The sequence below is a fragment of the Cavia porcellus genome, unplaced genomic scaffold, assembly GCF_034190915.1.
Source record: "Cavia porcellus strain 051 isolate PalLab524CR breed Dunkin Hartley unplaced genomic scaffold, mCavPor4.1 scaffold_1, whole genome shotgun sequence".
In the NCBI taxonomy this organism is placed as follows: Eukaryota; Metazoa; Chordata; class Mammalia; order Rodentia; family Caviidae; genus Cavia; species Cavia porcellus.
The window spans coordinates 147699043-147720172 of NW_026947484.1; the positions used below are offsets into that span (position 1 = coordinate 147699043).

Genomic DNA, 21130 nt, shown 5'->3' on the forward strand with positions numbered 1-21130 from the left:
ACTCACCATATGTTCTTGTGCTTGTCTCTTCAGGTTTTCTACTCTTTAGAGAAATTCTGTTTACCAGGGACTGAGTTACAACACACTCTGAAACAAGCACTTAAGACTTGAGAAGGAAGAGGAAAACTCAGGGAGCCCCATTAACTCTGTGAGGCTTTCTTTGTGGGAATATGAACTTTCACCCTGCTTTCATCGGAATTAAGAAAAATCATAGACTTGAAAGGCAAATAAAAAAATCTTTAGTTAAAATTATACCTGAAATTTTTGGGTAGGGACAAGGTTAGAAACAAGATTATGCAGATTCAGTCTACAAAGAAGATAAATTCACATATAGATCTACATAATTTGTCTTATGAAAGATTGTTTAAAGTCTCAATTTTTCTATTGTTTTGAGACTTTAATCCTTTATTCCTGAAGAAGTGACCCTAAGAGGAAATCAAAAACACTAGTAATAAACTGAAGGAATGCTTTATTGCAACCACAAAGCACCATTTCAACAAGGTATCAACACACAGAAATTGAACAAATGTCTCTTTGAACAGAGATGTAGCAAGTGCACATTTTTCAAGTTCTTAAAAACAAGTACTTAAGCCAGGAATCAAACAAAGCATAGGACGATTAAAAAAATATTACAGCTTCATGAAGAGTATATATAAAAATATTCTATACCAATAACAGGCTTTTTTGATCTATAGCTCTTCGCAATTTTTTTTCAGAAACAAATGATTATAAATACAAGCCATACAGTAAAAAATGCTTTCTTCAGAAACAAAGAACCAATGGAAGCAAATCTATGCAGAAAAACCATTATCCTCATGATAGTTAGGTGAGTATGGATAGATATCCCCTGTATACAATGTAATTTCTCTTTTCAGAGCTACAATTCTGTTCCTGATGCATGTTCATTTCAAACATCGCAGTACGTCCCAGTGAAACCTTAATAAGGTCAAGTGGTGCACCTTCTATAAAAGAGGGTGTTGGCAATTCCATCCACGCAACACAAACTCTATAGAGCAGAGGAATTCAAAGGAGACAGTGATTACTTTCTCTTTTCTCCCCTTCTCTTCTTATTTTTACTCTAAGTCTGAAGATGCTCATTTCTTTAACTTTTCTTTTTAAAGATGCCTGAGAAAACAATCTATGAAGAAATGAAGAAAATCCTTATCATCTCAAGCCTTTGTGGAGAGGGATATCTAGCAGTGGCAGAGATCATTCTAGTCGACAAATTCCGCAAGAAAAATCATTCTGTGCTTGTCTGGTCCTTGTTCCTCCTAGCTGAATTCAAGCCAGCTGATGGATTGCCTCGTCTATCCAATAGGATAACTTTTCATTTGGTTGAAATTTTTACATATACATATGTATGTATGTATGTATTGATTTATAAAGTTTCATCACATGAAACTAAAAATGTCATCATGTATTTTGTGAGGCTTGAGACCCAATCTGATGGCATTATGAAGAGTTATTCTTTAAATGCTTTGTCTGAAGAGGCTTTACATGATATTCATAGATTTTCAGAGCAGGCCCCAATTTTAACTGAAGTCCTGTTAACACATCATTCCTTGTCATCAATAGCAGGGATTTCCCATCAATTTCCTACAATGGAAGCAGAAGGTAAAGCCACCATGTAAGTCCAAAAACTCAAGGATAATTAAGGAAAAAGGAAACTCAAAAGCAACAGTCATACCAGTTGTTCCAAAGTTGAAAACTACTTTTATAGTAGTGCTAAAATGGAAAAAATGAAATCTTTTCATCTTCTTTTACTTGTATGAGGTGTGATTGAAAAACATAGTGGATGTTTAAATTTTTAAAAAATTACAGTAAAAGATTGTGTCATTAATCTCCTTCAAAATATTCCCCATTACTTTGAATGTATTTATGTCATCATTCTCGTCATTTTCTGAAACAGTTCTGAAAGTCATCTTTCACGAGTGTCTTTAGCTGCCCTGTTGTGGCTGCCCTGATGTCTTGAATCAATTAAAAATGTTTCTCTTTCTAACCATTTTGACTTTGGGGAAGAGTCAGAAGCCATACAGTTCTAGATTTAGTCAATATGGCAGATGAGACACACAGTCATGTTTTTATGAGCATGTTTTTGTGTTGGACGATACTAGGGAGCACCTTTTGTCATATTTTTGATCACAACCTATTGGGATGCTGACAAAAAAGAGCTTCTAGAACTGCTTCAGAAAATAGCAAGAGTGATGGGATAAGGGTTTTTTAGGCAACAAGAAGGATTTTGACGGGATTAATAGGAATGTGTCTTTCACTGTAATTATTTAAAACATTTTAAAGCATTCACTGTATATTTTGAGCATCCCTTTTATTTGGATATTAAACAAGATCCACAGTTGATCTTGTTTTTCAAGAGTAGAACATAAGTGTCTTATCTTAATACAATGTCATATCTCAACTCAATTTACAGAAGGTTTAAATATCTTTAGGATTTGCAGCTGGTTCTCTATGGATCAAAGACCTTGCTTCCAAAAGGAACAACAGTGTTTTCCATTTACAAAATATATGAGAGTTTAAGCAGAATTTTCTTTGTGCTTACATTTTTCAAAAAAACTCTGTAAGTTAGGATGGACAGAAAGCATCATTTTTACTTTTATAAGCAAGGCAACAAGGATCAAGCAAGAAGTTAACATGTCAATTTTAAGACCAAGGAGTCAGGGAAGGATGGCATAGTATTTGAACTCTCATCTGCCTATGGTCAAACTTGATTTTGTAAAAATCCCCTCTTGCCCTTCTTGATACTGAGAAATAAACATATCTTATCTGGACAGTGCAGTGAGGTCTAGAATCTTAGGTTTTCCAAGCATCTTGTCAACCACAAGATGCATATGTAAAATGACTTATCCCTCTGGGACATTTTTCCTATCCTTTTAAAAAACAGAACCATTTTACTTCAACCAGAAAACCAACCTCTCCATGCTGAGGGCCCTGATCACACTCATTCTCCAAGTACCCTCAAGACTTCAAATTCTGTACAGTAAAGGACACAGCCAAGCTGCAAATGCCTTCCCTGTTCACTCAAAATCCATTTCCCAATCAGATACATGATCAGGTACACCTCGCCCCGGAACTGGGGGAGATTATACAGCTCTGAAGTAAAGTAAAACTGAGCTCCTTACAAAAGTAACCAGGCCCCAAATATATAAAGTAGTTTAAAATTTTCGGTAAAGCAGCTCTGAGAATGTTGTTGTTAATGGTGGAGACTTTACATCTCTTAAGAATTTGAGCTAGTTCCTAGAGGACTTGGGGTCTCCCAAGACATGGAGCAATTGCGCTTGCCACTTCTGGTCATGATTTTACCCACAGGCTCCTGTCCCTACCTCGAACAATAGACCAGGGAACATGGTGTGCATCGGAAAGTACATATAATTGTGATTCCCTCCTAAGGAGGTCATTTCTCCCAATTCGTTTATGTTCCTTTTTAGGGTGTAAGGAAAAACACTTTGGATGCCTGAGAGTGTGGAAGAAATAGCACCAGGTTAGGGCTGAAGAGAAACCCACTTTCTTCCTCAGGTGACTCCTTCCTCTTTTTTCTCCTGCCTCAGTAATGTGGCAACATGGGGTTTCTGACAGGATTCTGTGAGAAATTGCTCTTGTATAAGTTCCCTGACTTATGAGTGACAAAATTGTGTGTCATTATTTTTTCTACCATGCTAGGCAGGACTATGGCCCTCATTTCTCTTGTCAACCACCTACTAGCACAAACCACGGCAGAACAAGGCATGACCTCAAATGGGGCCTGTAACTTTTGGAAGCATTTATATTGTCAGCGACCCAAAAACAAAGTATCTCACATTAATGTGTAAGATACAACTATTCAAAACTAAAGCACATTAAAACACACACACACACACACACACACACACACACGAACAAAAAAAAGCAAATGATTGATAGGGCAAGAGGGGAAAATTACTTCATGAGACAGGAGCTAACTCTGATAAATCCTCTTTTTTTTTTTCTCAAGCGTTTAGTAATCCAAAGATTGCCCATTAGTGAAAGCTAATGTTTGAGATTTGCTTCACAACTTTCAAAATGACCCTAAGGAGCTTCTGGTACCCAGAAGCCACAGTAAAAGAGCCAAACGTAGGGAAAGGCCCCAGGACTCTCAGAACAATACTGACTCGGAGTGTCTCCTAAGGACAAAGCAATTCCTTCCTCCATCTTGCTTTGCTGTTGTTGGCCCATGCTTAACCCTCTTCATATTGAAACAGGCATCAGGAAGAGAGGACACTGCTTTCATTTCTACACAACAAGCAAACTTCCTTTACTAACTCAAAGTGAATTTAAAGCAAAAATCTTTGCTGGCAAAAAAAGTCCTTGTACAACTCAGCATTTCTGTCAAAAGCCAGCTATGTCTGTAGAAAGTGCTGAAATTTGAGTTTTACATAAGACAAAATGAAAAATCATATTTTCTACTCCAATTTGATTTTCCCTTTGTTCAGTGGAGACACTGCAGTTCACTTCACACCAGAGTTGGTGGAAGAAAGCTCCATCTGGATGTCATCATTATAAAAATATTGAAATAACTGTGGCAGCTCAGATGAATGAGTGTGGAAGAGGGCAGACCAGACATGTGAGCTTCTGGCCAGGCAAACTGCAGTCTGAACCCTGTCCCCACGGCTTACTGTGTGACTTTGGGTAGGGCAGTTAACCCCCGCTTTTTTTTTTGTTGTTTGTTTGTTTGTTTGAGTTAGAAATGATTGATACAAAGCACCCACCACAGTGCCTGACATAAAGCAGTCTTTCAATGACTATTAAGTGGAAATTTATGGGCTTTGCAAGAAATAAAATGTTTTCTAAATTCAAATCCATCGTCTTTCTATGGATCCTTTTGCAAAGGGATGTAGTCATATTCCCTTTCAAGTTTTAAAAATAAAATGTTCAAAAGCACATAAAACCTTTTGTCTTAAAGAAAGCTAAACAGAGTGAGATGTGCTTGTGATCCCAGCTATTTGAGAGATTGAGGCAGTTGGTTTGCAAGTTTCAGTCCAGCCTGTGTAATTTAGTGAGACTTGTCTCAAAATAAAAGGTGAAAAATGGACTTCCGGGAGAACATGGCAGACAGATAACAGCAACTACCGGAGGCTCTCTGAAAGACTCGGCTCAGAAGCCAGGAATGGTGCGGACTAAGGAGACATAAGCAGGTGGAGATATGCTCTGCTGACTCAGGAACGAACTGGGCTGAGAGAAACCAACTTGGAATGCAGTCCTGGTGCTAAAACAGGAACAGAAAAGCCTCGGTGTGGAGGCTGGACCCCGCGCCATTGTAAGCCGCGATTTGGGTTTCCCGCCGCGCGGCGGCTGGCTGCCTCTACAGTGGCTCGGCAAGGAGAGAGACGCACAGAAGCTCCGAGAACAGCAATCGGCGAACGGCAGGGAGGCGTGCACTAACTTGTGGTGAGGTGAGTGAGAGAAACTGACATTCCACCACAGTTTGACTCCAGCAGAGGACTTTCTGGGCCCGAGCAGTCCTGCGGGAGCAGGGTGCGGTGGTGACTCCAGCCACACATCCCCCTCTCGGGCGGGTTTGGTGAAAAGTGCCTGGCCTGCGTGACGCTGATGGCGGACCTGGTAGGCTGTCCCAACCCAGATCCCAGAGCCTGACGGTGGCCGGGAGGGGAGACGTGTAGGCTGCCTGGTCCGTAACTCCCTGGTGTGCAGCGGTGAGCGGGAACACCTAACCGGCGCAATTTGATCAGGCTGTGGCTGACAGGGAGAGAAGCTGGGCCTCTTATATAAGCTTGCATATATAAGGAACAGAGAAGAAGAGGCAGCATGGGAAGAGGCAGCAACAAGAAAGGCTCCTCGGCCCCCAATTCTGAGAAACAGGCAATAGCAGACACTGCACCAATACACATAAGGCGCCATATAGAGAGCCTCATAGACCAATTCAGGAATGAAGTTATCAACGACCTGAAGCTAGAAGTATGCAGAATAGTTAGAGAAATGCTAAGTACCACCCAAGAAAAAACAGGTGGTGGAATGGAAGAACAGAAAAAAAGGGGAGAATTGTTTGATGGAGAAAACAGAGAAAGCATAGAATACGTGAAGCAGGTTCAAAGGGACTACCAAGATACTAAGAAGTCTATCGAAGACTGGCATAACAGCTTGAAAGAAACTAAGGACAGACTATCTGAACTGGATGGAGGGCAGACTTGTAATATGGGAGAATGAAATGAAAAACTTCTTAAAAATAACAAAGAAACAAACAGCAATAATACAAAGACAAGAAGATGATAAGAGGATCCATAACTTAAGGATTAAGAACATAAAAGAAGAAGTAGGGACACAAACAAGTGAACTACAAAAGCTACTCACAGAAATAATCCAGGAGAATTTTCCTAATTTAGCAAAAGGTAAAGATACTCAGATGTATGAGGCATACAGGACCCCAGCTACCTACAACCCAAACAGAGCAACACCCAGGCATATAATAATAAAAATTCCAGAAATTCAATATAAGAACAGAATATTAAAAGCTGTCAGAGACAAGAAACAGACCACTTACAAGGGAACACCCATCAGAATTACAGCAGATTTCTCGGCACAAACCATCAAATCACGAAGAGCGTGGGGGGAAATAATTCAAGCTTTGAAAGATAATAATCTCCAACCAAGATTGAGATATCCTGCACAACTGTCCCTGGCAATTGATGGAAAAACAAGGTGCTTCCAGGATAAAGAGGAACTGGGGGAATTTGCAACCACCAATTCAACTCTACAGAGAGTATTGCAGGATATTCTAAAAAAAGAAAAATACAAAGAATCCAGAAATAATGGCAGAGAGGCCACAATGAATGGAGCAGAGAACAAAATGAAGAAGACAAACTGACAGCTACTGACAGAAAAAGAGCTCAACAGAAATGAGGCAGAGAAGATTGGATGATAGGAACAGCTATTTTGGAGAAAATGACATCTTAATAGGTAATACTGATTTAGTATCATCTTGTTTTGAAGTCTCATCTAGCTTTTGTCCTTCTGTCTCCAATGGTCTAAATAGGCTGTATCTTATTGGATTTTATTATGTGTCGGTGTCGCTCCCGGCCGGCAGGAAGAACATGCAACAATATCTGGCGATGGTCAGGCTTTTCTTTATTCTCTCCTTATACAGTCTGCCCCGAAGCCTCTACCGGTCCGCTCTCCGCGGCTCCTTCCGTGCTTCTTCTCTACAGTCTGTCCCGAAGCCTCTACCGGTCCGCTCTCCGCGGCTCCTTCCGTGTTTCTTCTCTACAGTCTGTCCTGAAGCCTCTACTGGTCCGCTCTCCGCGGCTCCTTCCGTGCTTCTTCTCTCGTGGCGGGAGAGGCACTCACTTTTATAGGGTTACAGTGGCCAATCAGTTCAAAGCGCGCGATGCGGGCTGATTGGCTAACATCAGTTGTTGCTAGGCAGACTATCTTACAGAGCGGGTTGTTTACCAAGCAGGAAGCAGGAGATAAGCGCCATCTTAGCACACTCGATGGGAGGGGTAATCTAGCTCAGGCTTTGCTCTTTCTTACAGGCCTCACGTCCGCCAAGTAAGGCGACCGGGCTCGGCCGTGGCTCCCAACAATTATGTATGATAGTATAAGCAAAAACCTTTTAAAGACAAGGAGATTATACAGAAACCATTGTTCATTTCCTGTTAGTCGATTCTAAATACTCTGTAATGCTGTCATTCTCTTGAATGGTTTTACATTGTTTTGATATACTTAATGCTACAGTATACGAAGTTGTACTCAAGGATTTGAAAGAAAGAGACAATATGGTAACTACTTTTAGGTTAGGATTATCTGGTGGTGAAACACTATTCTGCTTAAATGGTTATGTTTTGATCTGCGCTGTTTCGCTGTTATGCCCTCTTTTATCTCAATCTCCACTCCATTATTTACTTTTTTATCTTTATCCTTTTAATTAAAGGAAAAAAATAGCAGGATATATTATAGTAACCCACTTTGACTTTCCATTACCTTGATTTGAAGCCCTGTATTACTCTCACCATCTGGTTTTTAACTGATGTTCCCCTATTCTGTTTTGCTGGATAGTATCAGGTTCGAAAGTTTAGGCATCAGCTGTGAAGATAATGAGATTCATTATGACGCCCATTCTTGTTGACTTTTATCTACTTTTGAAGACCTACAATGTCTCCAATGTTTTGGTTTTGTCAGTTTTATTCTTTACTGTTTTGTTCAATTGTATTATAACTAACGATATAGGCAATTCTATTAGAGATAGCAGGAGGCATTATGGTAACCATTGTTGATCACCTTGTATTATGTTTTTACATTATCTATTATGTCCACCCTTTTGACTTGACCGATTCTGTTCTGTTATGTCACATTTGGTTTTACTCTCTTCCAAAAAAGTAATAAGAACCGTGGGAGCAATGAAACCCAAAATGTGTAATAGTCATGGTACAAAAGAGAGGAAAAGAAAGTGCTCCAAACTATATAACTGCATGTATATTTAAGTGTATAAGATAGAAAATGATATCACAGAGTTTTATTGGATCAATGAACAGAACTGTTTGCAGTATCATTGATGGAATGTCCACTTTACAAGCTTTAATTTTGTGACTTCAACAATTATTTCCAAGATGACAATATGTAATCCATTAACTAGTGATTTCCTACTGTTCATTTTTTTCTGTAAATCTGTATAATTTGTACCCTTTCCCTGCTTTTTTTTCTTTTCTCCTTAAATAAAATTTAAAAAAAAAAAAAGAAAAATGAAAAGAGTAGAGGCTGATAGAGAGCATCCCCAGGTCCAATTCTTCAACCCCACCCCTCCTGCCAACAAAGCTTTGTCACTTAATAATTAATTTGTCACATAATAAAATGTGATTTAAAAATTGCAATTGTGAATGAAATCCAAATTTTGCCATGCAGCACGGTGTGCTGGAGACTGGAAATCAGAGATTCTAGTGCAGATTCAATCAGGAACTTTCATAAGGAACAGCTCTTCTGGTTCCAGTCTGTTCATAAACACAGATTAAAGAGGTTGACATATGACTGATTTCGGCTACACAAACTTCCTACAAATTTTTCATGCATCTAAATTATGATTTAATCCAAGCCTAAAATATAATTTCATAACTTGGGAAATGGCTAATCATTTGTTAGCTCTTATGAAACTCACTAGAGTGGTTCTGTCTTCATGTGAAAGTAACCTTCAAATTCCCATTGGACCATAAAATTCAAAATGTTTGCCTGTTAAATATGTTCCACCAGACACTCAGGCATAGGAGAAATCTATACTTTCAATAAGGGCAAGACCCTAGGTTTAAAAATAAATGAGTAGGATCCTTAGATGTCGTAGCTCAGTAGATAAGAACGTGCAGTAGAGTAAGGCATCATTTTTTGCTTATTAGGTGGGGACTGGAGTATGTTCTTTAATTTCTCTAAGCCTCATTTCCTTATCTAGATGATGGAAAAAAGCAGCAACTGAATTTCATTGCCCAAAGGGTTTCTGAGAGACCTCCTAAGCACTCAATAGTGCTCGCTGTATTAGTCAGCTTTTTATTGCTGGGACCAAATACTCTACACAAACAACTTAAAGGAGGAAGGGTTTATTTTGGTTTGGCTCACAGTGCTTCCAGTCCATTGTCAGTTGGCTCCAGAGCAGAAACATGCAGAAATGTATGGTGCAGGGAAGGTGCCCAGCTCATGGTGGTCACAAAGTGAGCGGTTGATAGAACCAGAGAGGAAGGGCTGGTACCCACTCCCTCCGTCTAGGTCTCGCTTTCTAATGAGTCCATTCAGCTATGAACTCACTGACAACTCATCCGTGAGGTGAGTGCCCTCACAATCCAATTACCTTTCTAGGAATCTGTTAATCAAGTTCGCTACCAAGATTGATTGGCATACTAGGTATTAAAAATATATATTGTATATATTATATTACTTCTATATGTATATATACCCTGCTGGGCACAGTGACACATGCCTGTAATCCCAGATTTGAGGGAAACTGAAGCAGAATTCCAAATTTGTGTCCTGCCCCAGCAATTTAGTGAGATCCTGCCTCAAAACAAAACAAAAAAAAAAAATGCAGCAAAAGGGCCGAAGCTGCTGCTTAGGGGCGGGAAGCCCTTAGGTCCAGAGCTACAAGAGACAAAAACAATAAAACAACCCATTATTTCTCTGTCACATTTATCTAATTCAAGATAACAAGCAATCCAGCCTGCTTTTGATAGGGTCCATGTAAAATGAGTGGGAAGAAAGGGGGACTGGGAAGAGAAAGAGCAAAGAGAAAGAGCCTGGGAGAGAAAAAGAGCAGCCACAGAAGGGGCACCTGAGCAGCCACACAGCAGACCGGGAGGAAGCGGAAGGAGGTCATGGGATTTGTGAAAGAGTGTGCTCCAACTGGCCTGGAAGGCCCTGTCTCTGGCGGTGGTCTCAGGTATACCAGTGTGCAAAGTAAAGGGAAAGATGGCTCAACTGAGACTCAGAAGACTCAGTTGTTCAACTCTGCCTCATGTTAGTTTCTTGTGTTAATATTTGGCCCATAATTCCCCTCCCCAGTGAAATGAGAGATCTGAACTAAGCAGACTTCTGTCCATTCCAGCTCAACACATTCTCAGATTCCAACTGTCTTTGAAAATCATGAAGACACACAAGTTTCATATCAAAGTCCCTTTACAGAACACACCACCAACTCCTTACCAAAGACATGAAGAGAACTGATGAAATAGTTTTTCTTTCTCCACTTCAATCTCCCCCCCTCATATTTTCTAGAACCTTCTTTGTAACAACCTTCTTGCCATTTACTATCTGGCTACAAGTGGTGACCAGTCTGAAACTTCCCATCCCACTGCTTACGAAGGGTACAAATGTCTTTGAAATAGAGGGACTTGATCTAAAGCCGGGGGATACAAAAGTGGAAAATCCTGTGTCCAATATGGGAGTCACATCAAAGAAGCAGGATCGGGATCTCTTGGGCCCATCCACGTGGCCAGTGGAAAAATAATCTCCTGAAAAGGGGTCATCGTCTTCAACAACATTAGCAAAGGCACTGTGTGGCCTCTCAAAGCACATTTCCTCTTTCAGGTGACTTTCTTTCCTGCTACCTCCTCTGCTTTCCCTGTGGGTACAGTTCTTTCTGATTCTGTCGTAGTCACTGCGCCTCTTCGCATCAGACAAGACCTCATAGGCCTCTGATACTTGTTTGAATTTTTCCTCAGCTGCTTCCTTATTCTCTGGGTTCTTGTCTGGGTGGACCTGTAGGGCCAAATGGTGATAGGCCTTTTTGATGGTAGAGGAGGAAGCATTCTGAGGTACTCCCAGGACTTTGTAGTAATTCACCATGGTTCTTCAAACAGCCTTTCTCCACCAAGATACACAGTTTATGTTCTGAAGGATTGCCATAAAACATTGGAAAGGAAGATGGTGAACTCTTCAGTTTATGCTTTCCAATTTTACCACATGGTTTTTGGCATGCAGTTTCTTCAGGGAGGGAAGGAGGAATTACTTTTCCTTCAAGAGCGCACCCACACTCCCCACACTGCACAGCTCCCTGGGGTGGAGTTACTGTGAGCTCAGCATTCCGCCAGTGACTCAGGTGCCTGCCTTGCTATTGGTGGAAAATTGGGGTGAATATCATATGTCTTAGGGAGACCTTTAAAAGTACACAATAAATAAATACTGACTGGATTATTGACAGAGAGAAACTATTTGGGTGGTTTAGAAGTTTTTATTTTGTCACAAGCCACACGGGTCTTGCACTTGATTCAGAAACCCCATGTGTTCTGGATTATGTGAAGGCCAGTGTCTTTGGTGAGTTCATGAGTGCTTCCCTGCATTTAGTGGCACAGAGTGAATGATAAAGGAACTGTTTTATGAAAAAATCATTGGTACATATTTCTAATTCAGATAAAAACTCATTTAATCAAGTGAATAAACTGGGTCACAGAAATTAATCTAGGTAGATTATAGAAGGATAGACTGGGGGGAATATGGTTAGACATGAAGACTTTCCATATATTGTCAGATAAGATTTCTTTAGTTCCGGTAACATTAGCCTTTTTTGAAGTTTATTTCTGGACTTAGGAACTAAACTAAATAACAGCATCAAAACAGCAAATGCTTCTAAAAATGAAGAATTTGAAACTCCCAGGATGGAAAGGCTACTTCTTGTCCTTTTTACAGGACATAAAACTTCACATCTCCCAGACCAGTTTGTCACTCTGCATGGAGAATGAAATGGGAAGACAGAAGCACACCACCTCCAGGCCTGCATACTACAACCACTGATGCGGGTCTTCTTTGACCTTTCTTTCCACCCAAGTGAACTTGAAAGTTGCCAGGGGAAGATGACAGCACCTCCAGCTGGCTGGAGTTTTGAATTACAGTGAAGCAGGGCATTCCCGCTAGCCTTTGGATTATTTTATGGGCAAGAAATAAACTACTATAGTTAAACCACTGTTTATATTTTCATCTACTTGTGACATCAGTTAGTCTTCTGTAACACATAGATCATTTCTACATTTCATCTTCACTTTTAGAACTTACTTTTATGATGTCATCCACAGAACAATCCTACCTCTGTGACAGTAAAAGTCCAATATCCTAGCCTCTCTTCCTCCTCACTTCTGTTAAACCCAGTTTTTCATTTTATTCTATATGAGTTCCCTTTGGCATCTTCTTTTGTATGACCTCATGGTTGACTGTGGGAGCTGTTCTCCTCGCCCTCTGAAAGAGCCTTCGGAGGCTGTTAGCTTACATTTTGCCCAGGCCACACACTCTACTGCCCATCCAGAAGAAGTTCAGTTCTCCAGCTTTCCTAACTCCTCTACCCAATGCAGCTACAGAAACAGAGCCATGAAGATGGAATAGTACACATTTGCAATTTACCAATCTCAGCTGAGTCTGTGCAACATCTCAACAACTCTTTCGTTTATCCTTGTTTCATTCTCCCATGTGTTGGGGACCATAAATTCACAATGGCTAATTTTGCATATTTCCCTAAGGAATAGAAGGAAGGTTTGGGAATGCTGGTATCACTCATCTGAGATTTCCCATTGACTCTTCTGAGCATAAGATCATCTATGCCTTCTTAACTCAGGATTATACTCCAGGACAAGATCCTTCTTAGCGTAAGATCATCCACGCCCTCTTGAGTCTGAGTCTTCTGATAAGTTGTAATCCTTTACTGGCCCCATCTGTTACTGTATACAACTAATAGTGGCTTCTTGAGGAGTGGAGAAAGTCTGATCCAGAGACATTGCCTTCCCAGCCATTGATGCAATACTATACTTGTTTCTGTTTTTTATTTTTCTCATCATATTCTTAAGACAGACAATCAGGACTCGTTCCTGGGCTCCCAATACCATGCTTCTTGGTGGCCTTTTCTTCTTTAGTTCCTTATTAAACCTTAATTCTCACTGCTCCACTCTGAGAAGAGGACCCTCTTTTTTGTTTAGCTAAAAATAGTAGACACTGTAGGGTAACTTTCTTAAGAAGAAAATTAATGTCTCTGGAAACAAGTTGTATGAGGGTTCTCTAGAGAAACAAAGCCCATAAAATACTGGTCTAGATATAACCAAGGTAGACGTTGAGAAGTCAAGAGAGCTGGTGGTGTAATTAAATCCAGGTCTGAATGCCTGAGAACGGCAGAGGTGGGCAGGAGGGAGTGGATGGTGTAAGTCCTTGTCAGGGTACAAAGGCCTGAGAACCACGCAGGAGCACCTGTGTCTGAGGCCAGGGAGGTGTCTGTCCCAGGTCAGACAGAGAGCACGGATGTACCCTTCTTCCACCTTTTTTGTTCTGTCAGGGCCACTGATGGACTGGATATGGCCACCCACACTGAGGAAGGCAGATGTTTTTATTCAGTGTACTGATTCAAAGCTAATCTCACCCACAATCTCCTTCACATACCAAGAAATACTGTTTTTATCCATGTTTTGCTCTGTACTAATTCTGTGGTGTTCTTTTTTTGATACATGAATATTTTATCGATGAAATTGAACCATCATGAATTATAGTAGCTGATGTTAAAGACATTTTATTACAGTAAAGTGGGTATTACATAAAATGTCACGTTGACCATTTTTAAGTGTACTATGGCATTAATTACATTTACAATGTGGCATAGTCATCACCACTATTTTTAAATTTTTTTCTGTCTCTTCAATCAGAAGCCCTACTAATTCATCTCTTCCTTCCCTTCAGCCTCTGATAACTCCCAGTTTACCTTGTGTCTCTCTGAAGTTGCCTTTTAGCTATTTCACATAAGTGGAATTGTGCAGATCCGCCTGTCTTATTTCACTGAGCCTTGTGTTCTCAAAGTTCATTCTCGTTATAGCAAATGTCAGAACTTACTCCTTTTCATGGCTGAATATCCCATTTTATGGATACATCACAGTTTGCTTACCTATTTACTTGTTCACAGACACTAAGTGGTTTCCACCTTTGATGATTGGGAATAATGAGGCAAAGACAACAGCACAAGAGCCCTCATTTAATGCCTTTGGGTGGAACTGCTGAATCATATGGTAATTCTTAACTCTGTGAAGAGGTACCAAACTGTTTTCCACAGGGCCTGCACCATTTTGTATTCCCACCAGCAATGTACATTTTGTACAAAATTTTCCATTTCTCCACTCTCGCTCCTCCATACTCTTTTGATCTCATTCCTTTTCATATCCTTAAGGGGCCTGCTTCATTTAACTTTCCTCCATTTCCTATCATTTTAACCTACTCAACCCTTTGGCTACTTTCTTGCATGTAAATAAGTCTGGCTGTCTGCTCTCTTAGGAAGGAGGCTTCACGCTTGTGTGACCCTCCAGCCACCACCTCTCACCCCGTTCCTGCCTTCCACTGACTCATTTTGCTCGCCACACTCTTCTTCAACAACTCCATTATGACTGCATTTGCAGACTTTACCACAGTCCCAGAATTCCCTGCACTTGACCTTCTTGAGGTATTTTACCTTGATTATTTAATCTTTCTTGAACTTGAACAGCTTCTATGAAACTGCTCGTTACGGATTCTCTCCCCATTGCCTTGATTGTTTTTCTGTCCTTTTCAAGTTGCCTTTCCTCTCTCAACATTTAAAAGTTTGGTATTTCTCAGGGTGCTGCCCTTGGGGCTTTCCCCTTTCTAAACACCTATCTTGTTCTCTCCCCTCCTATGGGTGATGAGAATTCATGTATCTGCTTGTGGGCCCCACTCTTCCCTTTAGGTGTCTGCTAGATAGCTTCTCGTAGGTCACTTACACTTAATGTGCTCCAATCTATTATCCCTTTTAAAACTTAACTCCATGCATGTTCCTGTGAGTGGCACTACTTTCCAACCTCCCCATCTGGGAACCTCGCAGTTACTAAAGCTTCCTCTCTCTCCTACCTTTGAGCCCTGGGTTCAAACTTGTAGCTATCACACACACACACACACACACACACACACACACACACACACACAGATCTGACAAATTCTCACTCTCTATTGGCCATGATTGCCTGGTTGCTGTTTTATACATACAGCTATATATCATATGACAATGTTTCTGTCAATGTCAGCATATAGATGGTGGTCCAATTAAATTATATGTCGCTATATCACCTAGGATGTCCAAGTCATGCAAGTACACACTGGTATTCTCACAATGAAATGGTTAAAGGATGCACTGGCCACCATTTAGTCCCATCATTAAGTAATGCATAGCTGTACTTTCTAATCTATCTCTTCCTTTCCATCTCCAATGTGACTATCACAGCGGCTTTCCTGCCTTTGGTCTCCTTGTCCTCCAAGCCACCATCCAGTCACCACTACTCTAGAGGTTCAAAAACACAGATATCATCATGGAACTCCCCACTTAATATCCTTCAGTGATTTCTGAATGGCTTTTTGGTGAAGTCTGTCTTCTGTGAGCCTTGTTCAGTTTCAGTCTCATCCCTTGACATCCTTTACATCTCCTACAAGTTGATTGGAGTTCTCAACATAAGCCATGTTGTTTTATGTCTCCGTGTTATTGTATCTGGTCTTCACTATATCCAGAATCTGTGTTCCTCAAATGGTTCTCAGTTGGTTTTAGTAAAGTAAAATAATGCTAATCATATTAGTAAACATTATTTTGCTTCAGTAGTTATACATCTATTTTAATGAGTCTTAGAAAAAACTAAACTACTATAAAATAACTAAGTAAATAAGCACCACTCACCTGGCTATTTTATTGGATATTACACCTGTTCAAATTTCAAGCAAATGATATAAATAACCATTGGGGCCTTTAGTGTCACAGTTAATCCTGATCTGTCCACTTGGCATTGGATTAAGAAATGCTTAAGAGATAAGCAGAGTGTGGTCCTGGTGTGTCTTGGTGGGGCACAGAGGGGCGGCTTTGGGTATTATGCATGGTCTTTGCTTTCTGCTTGTTTCATGCTCTCTTCCCTGATGCCGTGAACTAAGCAGATTTATGCCACCAAGCTCTTCCACCATGATGTTCCTGCCTTGGAGTCAGCTGACTATGGACTCAATTCCCTCAATCCAAGAGCCTAATTAAAAATAATTTTCTTCTTAAATCGTGTTGGTTATTGTTTCCAGCAGTGGGAAAGCTGATTAATACATTTATTTTGTATAAATCTATTATGTTTCAATAAAACATAATAGTTTTGTTATCAGTTTTGTTTTCAGTTCTCTTGGCTCCTTTCCAACTGTTAGCTGGTTCGCTGACAGTGTCAATTTGAGTAAGAAACATCCAACTAAGTGGGATCAGCCCAGCTCTGAGTGTGGCTGAGGGGATTTACTGGAGACAGAATACCTAGCCTAGGGTGTCTTGTCTCCTGAAAAGTGTAAAGGGGGAAAGGAAAAAGGAAGTCTCGTTTCTGTTTCTTCAGAGGAGACCCAGGCTTCACCTTCACCTTGAATATTGTCTCCTGGCTTCCAGTGTAGACTCTTCAGCCTCCAGCTCACTCTTCAGGTGTTCAGTGCAAATCCTTTGGCCTTCTGATAAGAACTTGCATGGGCCACCTCTGCTTTAGGCTTTCGACTGGCCCTTTCCGATCCCCAATGCACAGACCTTTTGTACTCATCCACACCCAGTCTGGGGTTGCCATTTTAAGTCAATCGTGTAAACTCTGCATTTGTAGGTCTTGCATTAAATATGTTTTTTTAGTAAGCACTGACTGATACATAGCCTTCCCCACTTGCTTGTTATTTTAATATTGTTTCTAAATATTTATGGGCTGAAAAGGCATATTAGCAGTCTGAGTTGCCACATTCCCTATTTATTATACCATAAAATATTTTAAGCATATCAGTAGCCTTCAATTATTAAGATATATTAAACATCAGAGCTCTTTGAATATTCTCAATACTGGTACTATTAAAAGTAATTCATAATAAAGTCATTAATTTCTAATGTGTGAAGTTTTAATTGGCCTAGTTCAGAGATGGCTTACAATGAAGCTAATGAAGCTTGAGTTTCTGTTTAACACTTTGTGTGCATCCTTTAGTTTATTTTTCCAAAGTTGAATCTTAGAATTGAATAAATCTGAGGCTGTACAAAACCTGGATTGCTCCCTGGTTTAATCAGAAATATCCATCTAGAATGACTGTGGTTGAATGTAACCTGGGCATGACTTAGTACCCTATGCTCAGTGTTGCCCTCATCGTCGCTCCCCCTAACTAGTCCATTCTGAGGTAGGTAATATACTTGGTAATGAGAAGCAATAGGAAAGTTTATTTACCTTCACTAAGTCAGTGACCCCAGAAATTGGCTCAAGGTCAGTAATCAGCTAGCTGAAAAGAAATTCCAGTCTTCATGTTTCAAATGAGTGACTTAATCAGTTGCGTTAAAATACTGTTGAGTAAAATATTGTTCATATTAATGTGGCTTGAAGGAAGGAAGCCACAGAGTAAAATTAATTTGTCACCTTGGGTTGCATATTATCTTGTCACGATACTCTGAAAGAAATGACTATATATATATATATATATATATATATATATATATGAATAAAATCACTAATGTCACTCACTTGTAGGTAAAAGACATTGGAGCTATATGACAGTGATTGAATGGCAGCTCTCTATCTGAGGTCTTCTTTGCATATATTCTATGTGTGTCAGACAGATAAAGGCATGGAAATGGATACACTACAGCAGGGAGAATTGTCTTTGTGACTTGCAGTTGTAATTTACAATGGAATGCCACAATTTCTTAACTGGCATCTGAGATCATTGCTTACAGATGGCAATAGAGATTTACTTTGTCAAATTTAGTCTTCAGAGTTTGACAAAATAAATCTTATCATAAGTGTTCTGAGGAAGGTGATGATACTTTTGAGTAAGTCAAAATGGTCTTTCTTAAAAACCAAAACACTTAGGAAAGTAAAATTCCTGAGATACCTTTGATTCTTGAAAAACAGTCATCCCATATCTATAAACAAGTGTCAGTTTCACACCACCTATTCAAAAAACTTCTGTGGTTTTTTTATTGGGCACTGTAAGTACACTTCATGAGGACCAGTTCCATGATCATGCCTTTGAATCTTCATATAGGAGCTTAAACAATATTTTATTTGTTCAACTCGATATTTACTTAATAAAAATGAGTGAAGAGGCAAATTCCCCAGGATCAGCCAGTGACCATGAGGAAACTAGGAGAAAATAAACCGAGATTCACAACACAAACTCTTATCCTTCACTAAAACTTCGATGATCCATACACTAGAAAAGACCTGAGAAAACAGTGACTGTACCATAGCGTTGGTGGGAAACAGATGGTACTGAAGATGTTGTAATCACCACCTTCTCTGGGAAGGGCTCCTACTGCTTCCTGCTCTCACAGTCCAGGGAACACTTAAGAGCTCTGTTAGTAAGTCCAGTGGGCAGAGGGCAGAGTCCCTCCACCAAGCAAAAACAGTTGCAGCCCTGATGACATAGGCTACATGCCAAGCTAAGAGCAAGTAACATTATCGGTAATAAAATGGGTCTGGCCAGAACAGTAATACAGACTAAAACACACACACTGTTGACACTGAGTCATTGGTGGTTGAGTGACCATGAGCTTAGCCCTTACCTCTTGTTAGTTCTTTTGGTTTGTAACTGTGGTTCATGAATGAGGTTCAAATCAGGCTTTCCAGAAAACTTGATGGAGATAATTACATTGGGGGAAAGCTAACAGACGCAATCATTACGTGGTAGCAGAATGTCATACAGGGAAAAGGAGGTGAGGCAAAGATCATTAGCTTACCCCACCTGCTTCCTCATACCCCAGGAACTGGAGTCAGTATTCCTATCCATCAGAAGAATCTCACTCTGTGGCCTAATAGCTTCCAAAATGTCATACTGCTAGAAAGCTATATCTAGTTTTATTTGGGTGTGGCTGCTAGAAGAGAGCACCCAGCAATGTACTATGAAACCAAACCATGAAGACAGATTCCCCTCTCAAATTCAGCTCACATGTTGGGGGGCATGTTTGGCATCCATATTGGTATCTTAGCATGGGTAGCTTTAACAATAGTACAAACTGGATGGTATAAACAATTCAAATTCATTTTCAGCAGTCCTACAGGCTGCAAGCCTAAAATCAGGATACCAGCATAGTCATTGTCTTGGGGATGATTCTTTTTCTGGCTTGGAGATGGCCAGTTAAGTTTTTGCTTAACAATACATGGTGGTAGGGATGGATATCGAGCTCTGTGGCTCTTCTAAGAAGGGAACTAGTCCTGTCATGGAGCTCCAACCTCAGGACCTTATCTAAACCTAACTATCTCTTACAGCTGAACACTATCACACTGCAAATGAGGTTTTCAAATTAGGAGTTTGGGAGGACACAATCATTTGCTTTGTAATAGCCATGAAATAGTAATCTCCTAACTTACTGGCAAGTGCACTGCCCTTTCTGAATTTGCTCTTTGCAAAAATGGTTTTAGTGACTTTTCTCTGTTCCTGTCCTAATTCTGTCAAATGGCAAGGCAAAATCTTTCCTCAAAGATTGTAGGATATGGATGACCATTCTTACGGATCTCCATGGCTACGTCCTAGAAATATGCCTGGAAGGGTCATGAATTTAGGTTGAAGATGGTCTTTAGTTTTCTGGTCAGGATACATTTGGTGGCTGAAAGTTATCTGGCCATCTGCCTGAGGTCATTGCCAGGAAGATCTTAGAAGTGAGACTGGCCAATGGAAGAAGCAGGTTAATATGAGAGAGGGCAGCTGTAGCAAGGACGATTCGCCATCCTCATAAAACTCACGGCAATGACCTGTCCTTCTGGCCTGAGCCTAACCAGTGATTTCCACCTTACCCTCCATTTCCTTTGATGAAAAGAGGAAAAGCAATGGTCATTTCAGAAATTTAAAACTTGAATAATTTCCAGGGAATAATGACAACAGACTTTTCACCCACCCATAGATAAGAATGATGGAACTTGAATTTCTAGACCAGGATTGCAAAATGTCAGTCTTCTGGGAATTCATTTCCCAGACTCACCACTGGGTTGGCAGACTCATCACTGTAGCAAGATGTCTGTGTCCCCTTTGAAGGATTTCTGAATGAAATGTTCCTCTTTTCATCTCAGCATCTCTAGTGCCCAGAATGATGTCATCTATGGGAGAAAAGCTGGCTCCTGGGACAAGCTCAGAGCTGGACAATTCCGTCTCTGAGATCATGCACAGAATCTGAAAGGTCCAGAGAGTACACTATCTTCTAATCTGGGACATCTGCCTTAGGGGAATCTGAGCAAAAGTTCCACCTGAGAAAGCTTTTGGACATCTGGGAATCTGGCCAAGAGATCAATTAGCTAAATATCTTTTCTTTCTCTCTCTCTCTTTTTTTTTTTGGTTAACCTTTTACAATATTATTTAAATTTAATTTTAAGAAAGACTTTCTCAATTGCAATGACCCAAGTGGACATTATACCATTAAAAATCAAAGTAAAATATGTTCCAGCTGATTTCTTCCACTTTCTGACTTGAGCTGTTATTTTCCACTACAATTTTATTGTAGAAATTTTCAGGCATAAAGAATAGTTGCCATAGTTTTATAGTGAACATATATATTCCTACCACCTAAATTGTGCAATAAATATTTTCCATACTATCTTATATACCTATCCATGCAGTAAAATCTCTCTTTAATTATTGAATTTACACTTTGAATGCATATGTCAGTACATCTGCTTTCAAATACATTAGT

General features: G+C 40.1%; 2 protein-coding genes across 4 annotated transcripts in view; both read right to left on the reverse strand.

Annotated features, from left to right (window-relative positions):
• Positions 1-452: 452 nt before the first annotated feature.
• The window catches only part of Samd13 (sterile alpha motif domain containing 13), a 46495-nt gene continuing 25817 nt past the window's right edge, over positions 453-21130 (reverse strand). For all 3 annotated transcript variants that reach the window (XM_063257613.1, XM_063257621.1, XM_023561346.2), the window contains one exon: positions 453-1596. In XM_063257613.1, the coding sequence (XP_063113683.1) occupies positions 1453-1596 (144 nt within the window). In that variant the 3' untranslated portion in view covers positions 453-1452. The remainder of the gene's footprint in view (positions 1597-21130) is intronic.
• The window catches only part of LOC134477931 (dnaJ homolog subfamily B member 6-like), a 40290-nt gene continuing 25684 nt past the window's right edge, over positions 6525-21130 (reverse strand). The window contains exon 3 of the mRNA XM_063257607.1: positions 6525-20540. Within this exon, the coding sequence (XP_063113677.1) occupies positions 10705-11301 (597 nt within the window). The 5' untranslated portion in view covers positions 11302-20540 and the 3' untranslated portion in view covers positions 6525-10704. The remainder of the gene's footprint in view (positions 20541-21130) is intronic.